Raw genomic sequence first — 19,985 nt, 5'->3', positions numbered from 1 at the left:
GGTTACGAAAACGTTTCGAATACAATCTCCAGCGACTGCTGCCGACGCCGACCAATCGGCGAGCGCCGGTGCCCGAACCGATAGATACCAACCGTCGACGGACAGTAGCAGGTAGCAGCTAGCAGCATCTAGCGTATACGGTCGGCACTCGGCAGTTCGTATAGACAACAGTAGGACAAAAACAAAATAACGAAAACATGAAAGAATAATAACAAAATCACGAATGTCTTGTTGCTCCGTACGTTTTTTTACATAATTTTTTGAACGTGTTGTACGCCCGGCCGCGTCCCAGTCACGTAACGTCACGACGGCGACAACGATTTACGATTACAATATCGCCACCCGCAGTACGCGTCGCGACCACAGACTTCGGTGGCGGTGACCAACGCTACGAAAGTACGAAACGTCCGTTAGGATAGTAATGTAGTATGCTATGTCCGTTCGCCTAGCCATCGGGAGGACGGCCGGAAGCGCTGCTCAGCAGTTGACTATTCAAAATCAAACGGAACGACGGTCGTCGGCCGTTACGTCGTCATAACGGTCATTGTCTAAATCATTGGTCGATAAATGAATAGGTGAGACAGCACGTTAGTTACATATTTGCCTGCGTATAATTTTTTTTTTTTTTTTTTTTTTTATCTACACGTTTATTTACACTACATAAATTATTGGTCGTATTGCTTTTTCTCATCGTCCGCCGCACTATATGACGTTGAAGGGATCTAACATGCTTTCTGCCCCGCCATCGCCCTGATGTCGAATTTTCGATAGGTAGTCATTACGTTAGTTCCGGGAGACGTGTCAGCCAGCATGCTTAATTTTGAATTTCCCGTGACCTTGGTCCGTTGTCGGTTGAGCGTTTCGAATGTTCCTAGCACAACTAAGAAAACGTGCACTTTTTCGGCTGACTTCTAACGAATCTGACGATCTTATCGATGGTAAATTACGACCTGCCCACACGGGTGCACCTAGATTGTTATTTGGTACAATTGTTTTTAGGATTGTTACGAGGCATGAATTTTGAGTTTTTGTGGGATGTGAGTGTGTGCGTGGGAGGGGGGGAGTAACTGGGACAAGATCCCATATCATTTGCATGACAAAAAAAAAACTTAAGCAATTGTAATATTTTTTTGATCCTTATACTCCCTTATAATAAATTTCAACAGCGATTGTCTGTGTTATCAAAGGATTTTTTTATTTAGTTAATATCTTGATTTTTGAGTTTTTCTATCAATATTGATAAAATTTTGAGTAAATAATATTCTTATACTTTTCATTAAATTGCAGTATTTGAACTATGTCATGATTGATACTTATTATGTGATTTGATAAATAATCAATTGATAGTCTGACAATAGTATCCTGTACTTATTAAATAGAAAATAATGTTATGAATTAATTCAATTATTTTGTTTATGTATCTAAATATAAATGGTTATGCATTTGCTAATAAATTACATGTTATGTTTTTTTCTTAATAATGTATAATAGTCTACTTTGCATAGGCGCAACTAGACCAATACTTTTGAGGATGCACAAATAGTGAAGAGCTCGCAGAGCTGTGAGAGCAAAGTCCCCATACCCCCAACTTATAACTCCAATTAACTTTCACACAACACTAATAAAAACAATAACTGCTAATGTAAATGTATATACTTTATTTTAATATTGTTTATACAATTGAGGTTAACAAAATTAAATGATCAAAACTACCTATTTTAACATGATTTTTCTTGAATGCAAATTATATTTATTTTAAATTTGTTTGTTTTTCAAATTATTTGTTATGCTCACAAGTAGTAGAACTTATTGGTATATTGGAAATTAATTTTAAATTATATAGTTATTGGTGATTCACTTTATAATGATTTATAAAAAAAGAATCAATAGATGATGCTATTGATAAACTTTCCTCTATTGTTTACTTAATTGTATCATACCTATGTCAGGTAGGTATATCAAGAGTTATACTATTTTGTTCTGCCAATAGGTAGTTCAAGTTTTTGCCAAAATATAAAAAAATCTTCATCACAACATAATATTTTTAAGATAATAAAAAATTATCAAAATCGAGAAAATCTGATATAATTATAATATAAATATAGTATAATATCATTATAATTATTGTTCCAAGAATTACGAATAACTACCTATATGCGACCCGTATAAACGTTATAAGTCAAAACTTATTAATTATTAGTACATTATAAAATAAAACTATAATAATATAGTGTATAAAATATATATGTATATTGTATTTATATTATGTATAGTCGGGAACATAATATCAAATAGGCAATTATTTTTTTTAATATACATTATGATAATTACAATATTTTTTAGAAAATGGATTTTTTTTTGGGGGTGCACAAGTCTCCTATGCACCCCCCCCCTAGTTGCGCGCCAATACTACTTTAGACATAACACTGAAACTCATATTTATTTACATAAATATTACACAAACTAATTGATTAAATAGATAGTTATGTAACTTTTGTGTAAACAATTTTATCACCCTAGTGTTTGTTTGGATATTCCGCAATAAGTAGATTTATTGATTCATTTTAAAAATTGATATTTTTAATCAAATTTTAATGGTTAAGGGTATACCTATAGATAATAGTGATATTGACGTTTACTATTAAATAACAATTAGGTACCTATAATAATTTAAAATTTATTTTGTATTTTAATATTTGTTATAGTGAATGTGTGTGTGATTGACAAATATCAATATCATTAAATTACCTTGTTAGAATATTTGTTTCTTATAAATGATAATTGAAGAACATGGGCATTTTAGAATGTATTAGGCAAAAATGTAGTGAGTTTTTTAAATACATACAGTTGATAAATGTAGACAGAGATTATTTTATGAAATACCTACATTTTTATTTATAATTTGATAGTAAAAAAATGTCTTACACGAGCAACATATTGTTACTATGGTGTCTAAAACTACTTCTAACCTATAAGCTTGTTCATCAACGAAATATGATTTTTCAATAAATGAACAAAATTAAATATTAAAATATTCTGATCTATGTAGTATAGAAAATAAATAAATTAGGTAGGTATGTACCTATCAAGCTGGTATTATATTAAAATACATTTAAAAATAATAGTAATTATGTCATAAGTGATCTACATATAGTTTATTGGTATTGTAAGCAATATAGTATCATTTTATGGTTTAAAATGTTTTATAATCATCTAAGTTATCATTTAGTATGAGTCCCACACACTGTAAAATAATAATGTACACAAAAATCAGATTTTTTGCTAATATTGGTGGCATATGAGATTTAAGAAATACAATTTTTTTTGTTAAAAAAAGAGATGCAAAAATCCTTTGCTCATAATTATGAGAGAAGTAGAACTAGAGATGACTTTAAGGGATTACTATCTATAAAGTAAAAGTTTATTAAAATTTGAATAAACTGGATAAAATTATATAACACAGTCAGCATTTTATAGATACACAAGAATAGCCCATACCTAGTGTATTAAATTTTAATTGCATATTTATAAAAAAAATATTCTATATAACTATGCAGTGATGTAATTGCTAGTGGGGAAAACAAGGGGGCATTCTTTCCTGATATTTTTGTATGGTAGCAAAGGTATCTTTTTATCTTACTAATTTTAGTGCATAAATTATTTTCATCCTCCTAGTTTTTTACCCAGTTATACCATTGCAAATATGTATCCAATAAGGAATTTAATTTTTAGATAGGTATTGATTTTCTAACATGTGAGCTATTTCTTGTAAGTATTTAATGTACTAATAGTAATAATTATATTTTTTAAAAAACCTTATTTTTAAATGGGTACATTTGTATTTTTTTCTTTTCTTTTTAATAATATTAAAAAGATTATTATTTACAGCAAGCGTTTTCATAAATTAATATTTACCTAAGTTAACTTAAATAATTTATATAAATTATAAACTCTAGTGTAAACTGTATGTATTTTTGGTTTATCACTTAAAATACCAGTGGACTATTATATATGTAGATTGCAACAATTATGACACATTGTTTATGGCACTATAACCAAAATTACATATTTGTATTTTTTGAGATTGAATTATTGTGTTATATAAACATAATTAAGTAAACCTTTAATTGTATTCATCCATGTAAAGTATGAATACGATTTCTGTTATTATTTTATTGTACTCAAATTTAAACAATAATTTCTATAATTATATTAGAATAATTGCTATTTATTTATTTTAATAATATTGTTTGTTAAATATGCAACAATTTTTGAGGTATTTATTTAATATTGTAATTAACATTTAATATTTAACATTTTGTAGTTAATAATTAGTAGTTTATTTGAGTATATATTTATCAAGAGATATAAATCGTTTTAATATATTTAAGATGGTTGAATAAAATGTATTAAAAATAAAACTTGCTGAAAATAATATAAAAATATGGTTGCTAATATATGATGATTATTGGTAATTTGCATTGAGTATAAATGAAAAAATAATTGTTTTTAACTAATTGTAAAACCGAGTTTAAATAATAAAATAAAAATTTCAATTAGGTAGGCAAGAACTGAAAATGAACCTTGATTTATTTATACTGGGAATGTAGTTTTATAAATTGAATAAATTTCAATAGACTTATACCTACTAATTAGTTAGTTTAAGTACTGAGGAGAAGTAATGTGTAAGCATTGTTCCCCCAGTTTGCTAAACAAAAGCTGTAATATAGTAGAAAGGTACTACAATCAGTATATTATTTAATATTTATTAGAAGATAAACCAGACATTAAAGAATTGTATGCTTATATAACCAGTGGCACAAGTAGTAGTGGGAGCTTGGTATGCTTAGCCACATAAAATAAACTTAACAAGCCCTCTCAAACATATATGAGCAAAAACTACATAATTTTAATACTAATTAATCTTAATACATTTTTTGATACTTCACTTATTAATAGCTTATTTCACACTTAATGATAAAAATCTAAAAACATTATTCTCTTTAACACCAGTTTTTTTATCGATATTTGAATTTTAAATCGAGTTATGATTTTGTGAAATATCACAGTTTAAAATCACTTAGTTATTATGCTTACCTTTAAGCTTGATAATAGGTTAATTCCCTGTGATATTAATACAAAATTTAAATTAAACCTTTACTCATTGGTTTGTGTTGTGTGCGTAGAGAAGGGGGAGATGTAGATAGAAATATTTTTTTTTAGTATTGTTATATTGTAAGCAGAATAACTGATAGTGAGCAAAATTCTAACTGAAGTGGACGTTATTTCATTTTTAAAATGTAATATTAGAAATACCTACTTATAACTTATATACCAGTTAAATTTCTTAAAAAAAAAAACATCGTATGAATTCAGATAATGTTCTTATGCTTTAAAGTTTTAGTGAATTAGATTACAGCTAGCTAGGTTGTTTTTGCTGAATTCGAATTTATGATGTTGCTCGTGGGTTAGAGCAGGGGTCTCCAAATTACGGTCCGCGAACAAATTTTAATCGGCTCGCGGTCCCTATAGGACAGTAAATATACAAGTAGATATCTAAATTTTAAAAATTTAAAATTATTTGTGTTAATAAACTTTTGACCCGCTAAGAGCAATTGATATTTTTTGTTGCTCTTGAATAAAAAAGTTTGGAGACCCCTGGGTTCAAGAAGCAAAATAAATAGTACATTAACATTCTCAGAGATCTGATAATTTTAATATATATTGCATACAGTTTGGTACAAATGATGTTTATGATTTTCTCTTAGAAATTTACCATGATTATTTTTAATTCATAGTAATTGGACGTAAAAATAATTTAATAAGAACAGTATAAGTTCCTGATGAATATATTTTGGATCCACGGTCATTATATATTGTTATACATAAATTAATAGTCCTATAATAAAAATATTAATCTCCCTTTAAAAATGCGTGTAACGTTAGGTTAGGTTAGGTGTAACTATTATAAATGTGTTAGTAAACGCTGAGGATCGATTATTTTAATTTGCCTATGATACTATTATAAGTACTTACGTATTTTTAAATAATTTGTAGAGCAATGTTTTAATAGAAAAATACTATTTAGTTTATATGTACTTTAAAATAATTTTTCGATTTTCTTAATTGGTACCTAGTTTTATACGTAAGGTGAAAATCCAAAATCTTCTGAATATTCGAAATCTTAAAAAATTTTATTTTATTTTTATATTATATTAGTTTAAAACTTTTATAATTAGTATTCATATTATATTAGGTTTCATGAAATTAAATTTATATCCTATATTGAAGTTAAATCTTGAAATTTTTAAATGTATTATTTAGTAGGTATTTCAATCATTTTAAACCATGTGATAATGAATTTGTTATAATTAATAATATTCTGTTAAAATTAAAGTTCACAGGAACAAAAAAGTTATGTGATTTATTGTTATTAGTTGTCATTAATCACAAATTAGTGTTACAGGAAAATTTGAATGGGAATATTCCCCAAGTATTTTAAGTATAGTAGGTGGATATAAATATATGTTTTCTTACCACAGCCACGGAGCCGTTTTGCTTAATACGAATTTTGAGTTCTTATATTAAGCCAACTTTTTAATTAATGTTTATTTTATAAATAATTTATTAATGCATTTACTCGTATAATATGCTTTGTATAATGTTGTAAGCTTTTCATTAATACTTTTCTCCAGAAATTAGGATTTATGCATTATGCTTGCCACCGTATCGATTCACGTTTTTACGTAATTCTTGTACATTTATTAATTCATATTATCTAGAATCGCGTGCCAACAAGTTTAAAATTAAACATATTTTACTAAGAAAAACAGAAGTACATATACTTTATGGAAACACAATATTTAATACTTATTAAGAAATCAACGTACAACGTAAAAATTCGTAAAAAATGTATGGTTTTATTTGAAATTGATCACTATGACGTTTAAGATACACTAAGTTTATCATGTATTTTTAAAACAGATAGTAATTTATATTAAATAATAAATCGAAGTTCGAGTGCTTATACGGAACATAATATTGTATTTTTGTTTTATTTTGATGGATCAAATTGTCCGTGAAATAACTAACATGTATAATCAATTGGTAAATTTTGTTACACATAATATACACGCAGCTAATGTGTTTCCTTATGTTTACATTAAAAGAAATATAATATTGTTGCAACATTAATAAAGGTGTTCGAGACCTGACTAAAATGCAAGTGTTTTCTAGTGACTAGTTCTTTAAATTATTATTCAATGTTGCATCATTTAAAATATTTTTTTTTTTGGCTGAGCCCCTTTCTTCTCTTGTTAGGAAATCAGCTTCCTCTTTTTTCTACATGTATATCAAGCATTCATGTCCGTAATGCGAATGGGAGGGGTTGTATTGCTGCTTAGTTGATCCCCTAACCAATGTCCCAGCTGTCTTGTACCACCTGGCCTCTGTTCTCCCGCCATATAGTTATAGTAGTGTGGTATTATAGTGTAGTGTAAAGTAAAGTATTACGCACGTATTTTTCTTTGTTCATTATTTTGAACTTTTATAGATTTCCAAGTTAATTTTAAAGAGTAGATAGTTTCATTGAATGTTTCCATGTCTAAACGACCCTATAGCTCCGTGAGTGGTTATCAGGAATATCAAAACGTTAATAATAAACGAATGTATTTAGTACCACAAAACGATGAGTAAGTCTTTAAATGAATAATATTATATATTTTAATAATATTTTGTTAGAATATATGATTTTAATTCCAACAAATAAATACTATAGAAATATTAGACGTTTATTTTTTTGTTTTCTATTAAAATTTCTATTTTTTTTTCGTATTTTAACAACATTTAACAATAAAAATAATATGTCAAATGCTGAAATATTTTTAGTGTTTAACCTCAATTGGTTTATAAACATAAAACATATTATATATTATGTTGAAATTTTAGGGTCTAATTTTTAAGCATTTTCATTTAAGTTAATGGTTAATAATACCTAAATATTTTTTAACTATTTGCTGAATAACTACTACACGTTCCGAAATGTTAATTAAAACACGATTTATAACATGAAACATTATTTTACGCAATTTATAATGTTAATTGTATTTAATAACAATACTTTTTATATTTTCGGTTTTTGAAACATTTAAAAAATAATATAAGTATACTTTTTTTTTTTGACCGATTTTTGTATTAATTTATTTTTAATAAACATGTGCTTGGGTGAAGATTTTAAAATATAGAAAGGCAAAAAAAAACATAAAAAATTACTTTTTAGTCATACCATACATTACATGTGTTTTATATTATTTGTTTAGTAACTAATTTTGAATAATCCAATATAAAATTGAGTTATTATAATCAGTTTTTGTAATTTTTTGATGGAATTAGATAAATATGGAGAGTAGTTCATTATTTCAATTTCTTAAGATTTTTCTATAAGCAATTTTAACATATTAAACATTAACATTTTATTATTATAATATACATGATAAATTATATTGTTTAATATAAATACTAAATAGTAATTTTTATAAATATTTAAAAATTAAATAAACAGCTGATTATTTAGTAATTTATATGATACTTGTAATTACTAATTATTATATATACCTAACAAGTTTTAAATATTCGTATAATGAGCTTTAGTATTAATTTGATTGTTTAAGTTTATAAGTTAATGTTTACTTAGAAACTAAACTAAAAATATAAAAAAATTGAATTAAAATATTCAAAATAGTGTTTTTATTTTTAATTATTTTAGTAAAAATATGTATTGATGTCTATCACCTGTAATATTGTATATTATATTTATTATTTTGTTAAGTTTTTTTTTCTATTTGAATGCCACTATAATTAGTCTAAAATTGTATACTTCTTAAGAAAGGATCAGGAAACAGGATTCACGGTCTGTAACCCTCATATTTTTATAGAAGTGATTTTGTTTCATTTATACCAGTATAAAAGTGTTTATATTTTTGATATAGGTATTATGTCTATTATATAATTCTTAAATAAAACTTAGATTTTCTTTTTGATAGAAAATATTTTTTTTTATTATTTTTATCTAAATAAAAAGTAGAGAGGTCTTGAGTTAACAATACATTTGTACATGTTATTTAAAACATTTTTTGAATATCTATACTTATATCTTTTTTGAAAGAAATTATTAATTATTGCTTTAAAATTTAACAATATAACATAGTATTATTCTGCATTGAGTTGAGTTTTAAAGAGTGACAAAGTATTTCTGTATCCTGTTTTTTATTTTTATTTATTAAAATTTATTCTTAAATACAACCGTTTGAAACTGAGATATATTTAGAGATAATACTAAATTATATGATACCAGTTATTAATGGCTATAGTTAGGTTTATATATTTTATATGTAGCACATAATTATTTATCAACTGTAAATTATTATTATTTATTAAAATTGTTTAGGTCCAGATCAGGTTACGATAGTGAAACGGATGATGGAGAAGATTCAGATGATTATGCGATGCCGCTTGGCATCCCAATCGTGTCTAATGAAGATGGTCGACGGTTGGTTGAATATAAACCATCAAACCATTCCATCAATAAGGGTCGCTGGACTAAAGAAGAAGTTAGTAATTTTTCTAATATATTCACTATTTTTGACATAGAATAGAGTCCATTAACATTGTTGCATGTTTTGAATAATGCTTATTGGCATCATCTACTTTGTTATTCAATTCACTACTATTGTTAAAATAACAATTAAACTATTGATTTATTGTTGGTGTCTTATATAAGTATTATTTGACATGTACCTAAATGCAAGTTATTTTTTAATATTTAAAAAAAATGTTTAAAATGAATACACAATTAACATGTTAATAAAAATAGAATCATATTTATACAATAAACATTATATTGTATATATATATTGTTATAGTATATTATATATTTTGATATATTATGTTAATATTTGGTTTCTCTATAGGATATGAGGTTAAAGCAACTTGTAGAAGAATATCAAGAACGATGGGATATCATTGCCCAACATTTCAACGATCGCTCAGATATTCAATGCCAACAACGATGGCACAAAGTTGTGAATCCAGATTTAGTAAAAGGACCTTGGACAAAAGAAGTATGCTCAATTTTAGTAAAGTAAAAATAAACTTAATTAATATTTTTGTTATTTTGTATTCATAGGAAGACGAAACTGTATTGGAACTTGTAGAAAAATATGGACCCAAAAAATGGACTCTAATAGCTCGCCATTTAAAAGGCCGAATCGGTAAACAGTGTCGTGAACGATGGCATAATCATTTAAATCCAAATATAAAAAAAAGTGCATGGACAGATGAAGAGGACAGAATAATATTTAGGGCACATAGTCAATGGGGGAATCAATGGGCTAAAATTGCAAAATTGTTACCAGGAAGGTAGGTGGTTGATAAATTATTTATTTAGCTTAAGGTTATAAATAAGAAATATCGAATGATATACAATAGACTCTTGTTATGATTAAAATAATTACTAATTATTTTATTTTAAAAATATTTAGGACTGATAATGCTATAAAGAATCATTGGAATTCAACTATGCGGAGGAAATATGAAATAGATGATAAAGGTGAAGTATATGGTAGAAGCATGTTGAAGCCTAAACCAAAAAGTATCAGAGCTCCAATGGAAAACAGAGAAGAATCTAACAAAAGTCATTCTAATACATCACAAGTTAATCAATCAGAGTACATAACTATTGATGTTCCATCACAAGTAATTTGAAGTCTATAAATGTATTAATATTGATATATTAAATTCTTTTATATACATATGTATATTTTTTAGTATTACAGTTGGATGCCTCCAAAATATATTCCAGATGATACTCAGTGTAAATCAGATCCCGAACAAGATGTTCGGGATAAAGCTGAAGTTGTTGCAGCTGCAGAAGTATTAAATTCTTTAATGTCAACACCTCAAAAGAAAAGTGATTTTAAAGTAAAAGATGTGTTCAAAATTAATTATAAATTAGAGTCCCCACCAAGACCAGCTTCAGTACCCTTGCAAACTAATTCACCATCATGTTATTCACCATACAGGTATAAAACAAAAATAAAAATAAATACAATAGTTTGAATAATGTACTGTGTTTTTTAGATTATTTGAGTCTGCAGGTTTTATTGATACTCAACAAACTAGTAGTAGTGTTATTGGTAGTTCTCCTGATGAAGGATATGCAGAACTTCATCTTGTTACCCCTACTAAGACCCCTAAAAAAGAAATTGCCCCAGAACTTTGTAAGTAACATACTATAAAATTATAAATCAATGTTATCAAATTTTAAAATGATGACTTGCAGATTATCAGTATGATGCTGTTACACCAAATAAATTAGATCTATTTTCACCAAGTAATAAAGTTACTCGACGACGAAGAAGTTTTTCGGAATATCCTGAAATTGGCCTAAATTTACAATGCAGCGTAAGTGAAAAATGAAAAATAAGCTAATTTTGTTTACATTATGTATGGTTAGAGTATAAAATCAGTGTAGGTAATTCACTTAGTTTTGTTTTACAAATTTTTGAAAAGCTTTTGAGTTTGATAATAAATAACTAGCACATAATGTGTTATTTTATTCAAAGGTAAGATAATAATAATTGGTTTGATTTTTTAATATATGGGTGCTTATGTATGGTTTTTCATTAATATACTGTATTTGACACAGGTAATACATAAAATAAAATATGTATTTAAATTGTTTTTTAATCATATTTAACAGTGCATGATATTGAAATGACGTTTTATGTTCTATTTTTATTTTATAACTCATTTTTTTTTGTTTATTTTACTTTTGTCAAAGATTATGCACAATATTTATTTCAAATACCTATCTTATTAAAATAAAGTATCATGTGTAACATTGTCACTTCAGTATTTTTTTTATCAGAATTACATTTATTTTATAAATATGTCATAATAGACATGACTATTTTTTTAAAAATTATCACTTATCACTATATTGTACATATTTCATTATTTTTTATAATTACTAACTATTTTTCTATTTTAAATACTCTGTATTTTATATTAAATTATTTTATATTTATATGTATCTACCAATTATGTCAAATACTGTGTACCAACATCTTAGCAAATCATTTTATTTAAAGGTTATGGGACACTTTTCACTTTAATCCTGGTAAATATTAAAAATAAAAGTAATCACAGTAAAACAAAATTTTGTAGTTTTTATTAACAATTAGAGCAGGAGTGTCCAACCTTTTGTGAAAACTGGGCCACATTATATGGGTAAACATTGTTGTGAGCCACTTACTTTTTAATAATAATACATTCAAAATCAATGATAAAATTATATTCTATATTACAACAATAATTTTTATTTATTGATAAATGACACGAGATATTTCTATTAGAGCCAATTAAGAAAAAAAAACTTTTTAAGTTAATCATTATTTGATGTTAAATACTTTGTAGTTTTATATTCTTAAAAATTTTTCTCGTTATATTAATATATTAATTATTATTAGTATACAAGTAATTAATGTTTTTTAAATTGGAGTGAGGGGCACATAAAAAAACACCACGGGCTGTATTCGAGCTGCGGGTTGGACACTCCTGAATTAGAGCATATAAATATTATATAGTGATTACTTTCTTATGATTATTTTATGGTTTAAACAAGTTTTATTTGTTGAATTTTAGCTAATTATTACTAGCATTTTTTATTCACATTTAACTTTGGTAACAAGTCTATAATTTTGATTCGAGCATAATTTTATCAATGCTAGTAATGAAATTCAAAATTTTTTATATAATTAAACTTGGTTTAAAATAAATTTACTGACAGTTTAATTTTAATTTTCTACAATTGCAGTTCATTAAATTACAATAGAAAATGTTCTTTATGCATTTAATTTATTTTAAACTGTACATTTAATCAAATACATATTTTGCTGAAGTTGCCTTGACTTGTCATTTGCTTAATGCTCAGTGATTAAATAGTAATGTATAGACTATAAGCAAGCCAAGTTGGGCTGCTAATATAGTGTTTTGAAATTAAAAATAAATTGGTATAAGTGATAATGTGTTAAATAAAATTTTGTTTTTTTAATGATATGGTTTTATCTAAAAGTAAATATTAAGTAGACAAAATTGGTATTTTTTTCAATTGGGTTTGATTGTTTGCTTAAAAAAAGATTGAGATGTGTGTGTCTTTGTGGTCTAGACTATTTTGTCAGGCTTGAGCATACCTGGAACGCCTGAAAAACGAACACCAATAAAACAACTACCGTTCAGTCCCTCACAAGTATGTAAATATGTTATGATTTAATCTCCAACGTATATAGTTTTATACTTCATTAAATACTACTGTTAATGTATATATAATATGCATGTAATGATCCATTTGTAAGCAATTACTTCTTTTGCATTTACAGTAACAGTCTTTGTAGTTTGTCTATGTATGGTTATAATGGTAATCATTTTTTTTTCTATATACCTATTTAATACTGGTGAATTTCAATTATTGAAGTCATTTCATGGTGTTATGAAGTATTTATGATTTTGAATAATTAGAAATTCATTTATTTATCTAAGGATATTGGATAATAATATTTGTATTGGTTTATTAATTACCAATTAAAAATCAAAGGGTTGTAATCATTTAGCTTTGCTTTTAATTAAACAATTATTCAATATTTTCCAAATAATAATAATTGTATATTATATAAGGTTAAAAGGTTTATTTTTTTTTTGTTCTATTCTTAATTTGCACATAGTTTTTGGTGGTTTTGCATTTCTACTTATTTTATATTTTTGTAAATAATGTATTTAAACATTACAGTAACAACAATTTTATAAAAATAATTTAATTTATACTATCATACTGTTTTCTTTAGAGTAGTACAGTTATGATATTAATTTTTTTATCACTGGTAGTTATAATTATTGTTAGTTGTTACTATAGTGTTTCCACCTTCATAAGAAGTATAATTATTATATGATTGCCATTTTTTTTTGCCAACGTGTTGTGTGTTTCTAATGCCTTTAATTTGTTTTATTAATCTAAACTACAATTTTAAACACCTCAGTTAATTTTTTCTATTTTATTTTTTAGTTTTTAAATAGTCCATCATTATCGTTTGATATTAGTTCATCTTCAACACCTGTCAGGCGTTTATTATTACCTAGTTGTAGTAGTAAACCTAATGAAGATATTAGTGATCAAACCATAAAATCTGAAACCTTAGTTACACCAAATTTAACTTATAAATTTGCTGGAAGGAGTCGTGATGATGTTAAGACTCCAGAAACAATGCATAGAATAAATACTCCTCACACTCCTACACCATTTAAAATTGCTCTTGCTGAGGCTGGCCGTAAAATGGGTGTAAAACATTTAGTAAGTTAAAATTAAATATTATCCATTTATATTTAATATACTTATATGTTATATATTATATTATTAGGTTCAATCCCCATCAGCTTTAATTGAGGATATAACTGATTATATAAAGCAAGAAGATCGAGTTAAAAAAGAATCAGAATTTTCTGATTCACAGTATGAAACCGATAGCTCTAATATGTTTTGTGTAATAATTTTAAATATTTTTTTTACATGTCACATTGTGTTATTTATTTTAAAAACATTTTCAAATTGTATAGGATACTAACGACACTGTTGCATGTGGAAAAGAAAATGCAGAACCTCTTTCACCTACACCTCAAAAAAAAGCAAGAAAATCTCTTGCACCAGTATGGGCATCTCCTACAGCTTCTTGGAACCAACCTATTGACTCATCTGTAAGTTTATTTTTTTAAATAATTATTTATGCTGTATATGAACTAGTGATTTAACAAAGGGCACTGAAACACCACAGTTTATTGTCTTTGTAAATTTGTTAGATAAACTAAACATTGTATTTTGTTTCTATCTCATTCTGTAATTATGTTTAAGAAAAATAAATTAAATATAATTTGAAACAATTCAACTTTCAGACATTTTTTTAAAAATACATATCGCCCTTAAATAATTATATTAGTTTTTTTTTTCAAATTGATCAAAATCGTAATTAAAGCCTGAACACACTTCTTAATACTTATTAAAATTAATTAAAAAATATAATACTTATAAATTAAATGTAGTTAAAAAATTCAAATTAATGTTTTGTCACAATACTTAAACATTTCAAACTTAATCGCTAAATTTCTAAAAATTTGAGGTATTGAGGGTTTGGAAAGTTATACCCATCTGTAATTTTCATTTTTAAGAATAATGAATTTGAAATGAAAAATTTCTATTTTTTAGTCAAAAACAATTAGAGAAACAAATGCCGAAGATGTTTATTCAACAAGTTTAGTTGATGATGCTAGGAACATCTATACAACTGAGGAATATTCAGCTTCAAAGGTAAAAATATTGTATTTATTTTATCATCTACACTAATTTGGTTTGAAGAGTGAATATTATATCATACACCAAACCTGCCATTTTTTATTGAGTGTGCCAGTGTTTAGATTTGACATTATTTTTTATTAATTTTTCATTTCTCGTAATTTAGATTTTTTGTTTTGTTTTGTTAATATTTTTCAGGTATTTGGGTGAGTAGGTCATGAAAAAAAACCTAGTTCTTTTTACTCTTTAAATTATTGCACCCTTAGATCAATTTGGATCAATTAAAAGCAATAGTTTAGCACCTCACTTTTGAATACTTAGTTTCAATCACTCAATTATTATTTCGAGAGTTTTTTTAATGTATGTACAGAGATAAGTTAAGTTGTGTTTGAAAGTCAAACTTTTATGATTATACATGAATTTGTAGGTAAATGTTAGTTAGATATTTTTAGGATTTGTTGTCTAGTTAAAGTAAAACATTCATACATATAGTTTTATCGTTATTATGTTGATTATTTTCTTAAATTTCAATTAATGTATTAGTGATAACTGCAAAAACACTCGATTGTTATAATTATTATAATTTATAAAGTTTTTAAAGTGCCAAATTTTCAAAAATATCAGGGAGTACTGGGGGGGAATTATAATTAAAAAATATATAAGTATTATTTCATAAAAATGTTATGAATATATCGACTATTTTTATCAATATTATAATATAAAATAATATTTATACAAATTGAAAGATGTGTTTGTACCCAATGAATAAATTGGAATCATTTTAATGGGTAAAACGCATTGAGCTCTACAATTTTGTCAAAATTTTCAGTGGGAAAATGATTTTATTGATTTTAAAAGGATTAATATTATAGGTATTTGTGTCTTCTATGTTGTCATACATGTTTCTGTGGGAATGAGAAGTGATTTACTAAGTATAATTTGTTCACTTTTGTTATATTATATTACACATAGTATTTGTAGAGCACAGTAGTGCAATTAGAGTAATTTTGTTTGATTGTTAAATGTATTGTTATTATTCTACTATTTTAAATTGGGACTTAAGAGATTGTTGCACAACCTGTTATTTTTTTATGATTTTGATATTATGCATGACAAACTTTAGGAAAGTATTCTCAAAAACTTTACTAACTTTTCATAATGCTTAGAGAAGAACTTAACCCATTCCATGTTCTTTTTTTATATTACATAAAATTTTTAAGACAATTCAAATAATTCTTTTGTAAAATTCATTTTATTTATTTATATTTATTATAATCTAGTAGATATTGATAAAAATCAAATCAAATCTATGAGATTAATAATTATCATTTATATAGTGTAAAAATTTGGTGAATTTGTATTAAATACTATACTTATTTGTCCTGTGTAAAACATTTTGTCTATATAATCTTGTAGTTACCCATCAATCATTGTTAGTATTGATGTGAGACCATTTTGTAAGTACTTTGAATCAGTATTTAAGTATATTGAAGTTTTAAAATTTTGAATTCTTATCAAAGTTATATTAAAACTTTCTATATTGAATTCCTTAAATAATGGTTGTGCAGTGACTTCTTAAGTTATAAGGGTAAATATAAACAATATTTTATATTAATTTAAAAAAAATAACTTCAAAAACTGTCAAATTAATTAATTATTTTTTTTTTGTTTCAAAATACAAAAATATTATAAAAAATTATATTTACCTTTATACTTCCCATTATGTATTATGCATGACTTAATTAAGTATTTTTAAATTCACTTTTTATTTAAACTTGTTATGATTATAACTTTAAATATAATCAATAATAATAATAAAAAAAAAAAGAAATAAGGTTTTGAGCAGTTTTAAAACTTGATTCTAATGATAAGCTTTTGTTGCTTTATTCCTACAATATAGGACTTATTTTTTAAAATTATTGTTTTATCTTTAATAATAAAAATAAAAAGGTTCTGCATGAGTATTATAGACTCTTTCTTCTGCTCAAAATCTTAAATTATTTTTGTTGATTTAAGTAAAGTCGATTTAATACAATAAAAATTTTAAAGTACTAAGTACTATATACTAAATGAATAGTGATGAGCCAAACAAAAAAAAAATTATTTAATCATATTAATTAGGATTTATTAAAAGAAATAAAAAAAAAACTACCTATAAATACAATTAATATATTATTTATACTTATAAGTTATATCCTACCAAATTTTATTTTTAAATAGATAATATATAATCTAATTATTCTTGAGATATCTATTAGCTTTAAAATAAATAATGATTACCTCCTTTGGCCATCACTAATATAAATACCTTCTAGGTCTTTTTTTATTTCAATATTTAGCATTTTCAAAGAAGTTTTCTTTTGATATATTAATATACAAGATAAAGAATAGAAGATTTTGAACCAATAATTGCTAATACCATTCTTATACGTATTATATGTGCTTTTTTTTTATGAAAAATAGGCATAAATGAAAAATGTTCTACTTTTTAATGATTTTAAATATATTTCGTCATAAAATTTTGTTTTATGTTTAACTTGTATAAACTAAAACATGTGCAATTTGATAATGAGTGTCAAATAAAATACAAAACAATGATTTTTCTAAAATTATTTTAATTTAAAAAAAAATGTATGTTAACTTTAATACATTGTGTAATATTTGCCTTAGATTATTCTAAGATTATCCTAAAAGTAATTAAATTATAATTTTATTGAAATAATATTTAAACTATCAATCAATGTACAATTTAATTATTCTTTGAAAATGCTTTAGTTTTAATAAACATTTCTTTATTTGTATTATTTAATATGAAAAAGTAATAATAATAAGTAGTAGTAGCTATTCGTTATTATTACGGTGATGGTGTAGTAAATGGTGGCTGTATGTATTGTTTTGTGATGACCAGAATGGCTCTACTGCCTCACCAGACATTTCGGAGGCAACAGTTATCCGCAGACAGTTACCACAGTCGTCCGACGGCAGCAGTGTCCTCAAACGTCTACACATTGGAAGTCCACACAGACAAAAATGGTCCGGCCTCGTATCAAAGGTATGTAACAATTTATGTTATACAGTTCTTATAAATGTATTAATAAATTTTTTATTAAAAATAATGTATTATATGAAGAATGATGTGAGGTGGAAGATTACATGTGGAAAAACTGTTGATCAACAAGAAATGACAGCCTTAGCTATTCAGTGTTTGCAAATGAAAACACCGAATAAAAATCTTAGCACTAAAACACCTGGATTTAAACCACGGCAATTATCGTTCTAGTTACTTAATATTTTTTCCCACTATTGTATTTTAAAACATAAAGCAGGTCTGTAAACCAGCAATATTATAATTGCAACATTTTAAATTATTTGAGTGAGTTTTTTTATAAGTACTTTGTGTTGTCTCATTTCTGTTGGTTTTTCATATTGTTATAATTTTTATTGATCCTTCTTTTTTATTTTAGTTTTCCATTTTGTAATTTAATATTTCAATTATATAGTGACCAACTGCAATTTATTAGTAACTTTTCATTTTTGTGTTTTATGTAATTTTATATGATTGTAAATTATTTAAAACTTATTTTACAAATTATTCAACTGTATTTGATTTTATTGTAAAAAGTTTTTTGTATATACCTAGTTATATTATGCACGTTTGAAATTTGACATTGATTTCTTTATTTTTTTGCTTATCAGCACTACCATTAACATTATGATTAATTTTATTTGTGTGATTTATATCATTCATTTGTATTATAAATGATTTGATTTTTTACCAGATGTAAATTAAATTTGTTTTGAAAAAATAATGTAATATAGTGATTTTAGACTATAATTTTTATTTATTGTCTGTACATTTTTAGATTTTAATGATTTCATTAAAAACTTATTTCTTTTAATTTCAAGTATTTTGATCAGAATACAAAATGTTTAGTGTGGTGCTATGGAAGTATGTGTTAAAATTTAATAGATACAGGAAGTAAAAACTGTAAGACTTAAACCACATATCAAATTTTAAAAATTAATCTTATCTGTCATCATATTGCTTTAAAAATAATGAAACAATTAATTTCTGTTTAATATTATATTAACAAACATATTATTTATTTATTAATTTGGTATATTTATTTATAGTGGTATAGGCTTAAATGTTTTATCCTCCTTTAAATTTGTTTTTGTTTTCTATGCATCCATAGTATAATAATTATTCTTTATCCAATGAGTGACATGCTAATCCTTGAGATTAGTTCCACTCTGGCAGGGTATTGTTTAGGGATATGTAGAAAAACTGATTTTTATCAGGCTGCTACGACCATATGTTCTCTTACTAATCAGAGTACATTACATATACTACATATAAGTAGTATAGTACCTAATATAAAATTTTTTCTACCTACTCTCAAATTTATACAAATTTTAGTAACTTTTTCAGTTATACAAAACATTTTGTGTTAATTCGACATTGCAAGTGTTTTACGATATTTTATTATTAAGCATGTTTTAAGTAAGTAGCTATATGATATATTATAAATTATAATATGTATAATGATCACAATTTCATCATTATAAAGATTCTGTAGCAAGCTACCAA

At 25.2% G+C, this 19,985-nt stretch overlaps 1 protein-coding gene across 4 annotated transcripts; it reads left to right on the top strand.

The window, feature by feature from the left end:
- The first annotated feature begins 128 nt into the window (after positions 1 to 128).
- LOC114119297 (transcriptional activator Myb) lies at positions 129 to 19,229 on the top strand. 4 transcript variants are annotated; one of them, XM_050205329.1, is made up of 15 exons: positions 129 to 575; positions 9,446 to 9,608; positions 9,969 to 10,118; positions 10,184 to 10,416; positions 10,539 to 10,752; positions 10,825 to 11,078; positions 11,137 to 11,276; positions 11,339 to 11,460; positions 13,226 to 13,306; positions 14,117 to 14,401; positions 14,469 to 14,591; positions 14,665 to 14,802; positions 15,308 to 15,409; positions 18,303 to 18,446; positions 18,525 to 19,229. In XM_050205329.1, exons 1-15 carry the CDS (start codon positions 568 to 570, stop codon positions 18,672 to 18,674), a joined length of 2,307 nt encoding a protein of 768 aa, XP_050061286.1. In that variant the 5' UTR covers positions 129 to 567; the 3' UTR covers positions 18,675 to 19,229. The 4 variants fall into 4 exon arrangements, with proteins under 4 accessions (XP_050061286.1, XP_050061290.1, XP_050061281.1 ...); XM_050205324.1 differs by lacking the exon at positions 129 to 575 and adding an exon at positions 7,502 to 7,691; XM_050205333.1 differs by lacking the exons at positions 129 to 575; positions 18,303 to 18,446; positions 18,525 to 19,229 and adding exons at positions 7,491 to 7,691; positions 15,593 to 16,597.
- Positions 19,230 to 19,985: the final 756 nt, after the last annotated feature.

Source organism: Aphis gossypii, chromosome 1 (genome assembly GCF_020184175.1).
Source record: "Aphis gossypii isolate Hap1 chromosome 1, ASM2018417v2, whole genome shotgun sequence".
NCBI lineage: Eukaryota > Metazoa > Arthropoda > Insecta > Hemiptera > Aphididae > Aphis > Aphis gossypii.
This window is presented reverse-complemented; position numbering and strand designations above follow the sequence as displayed.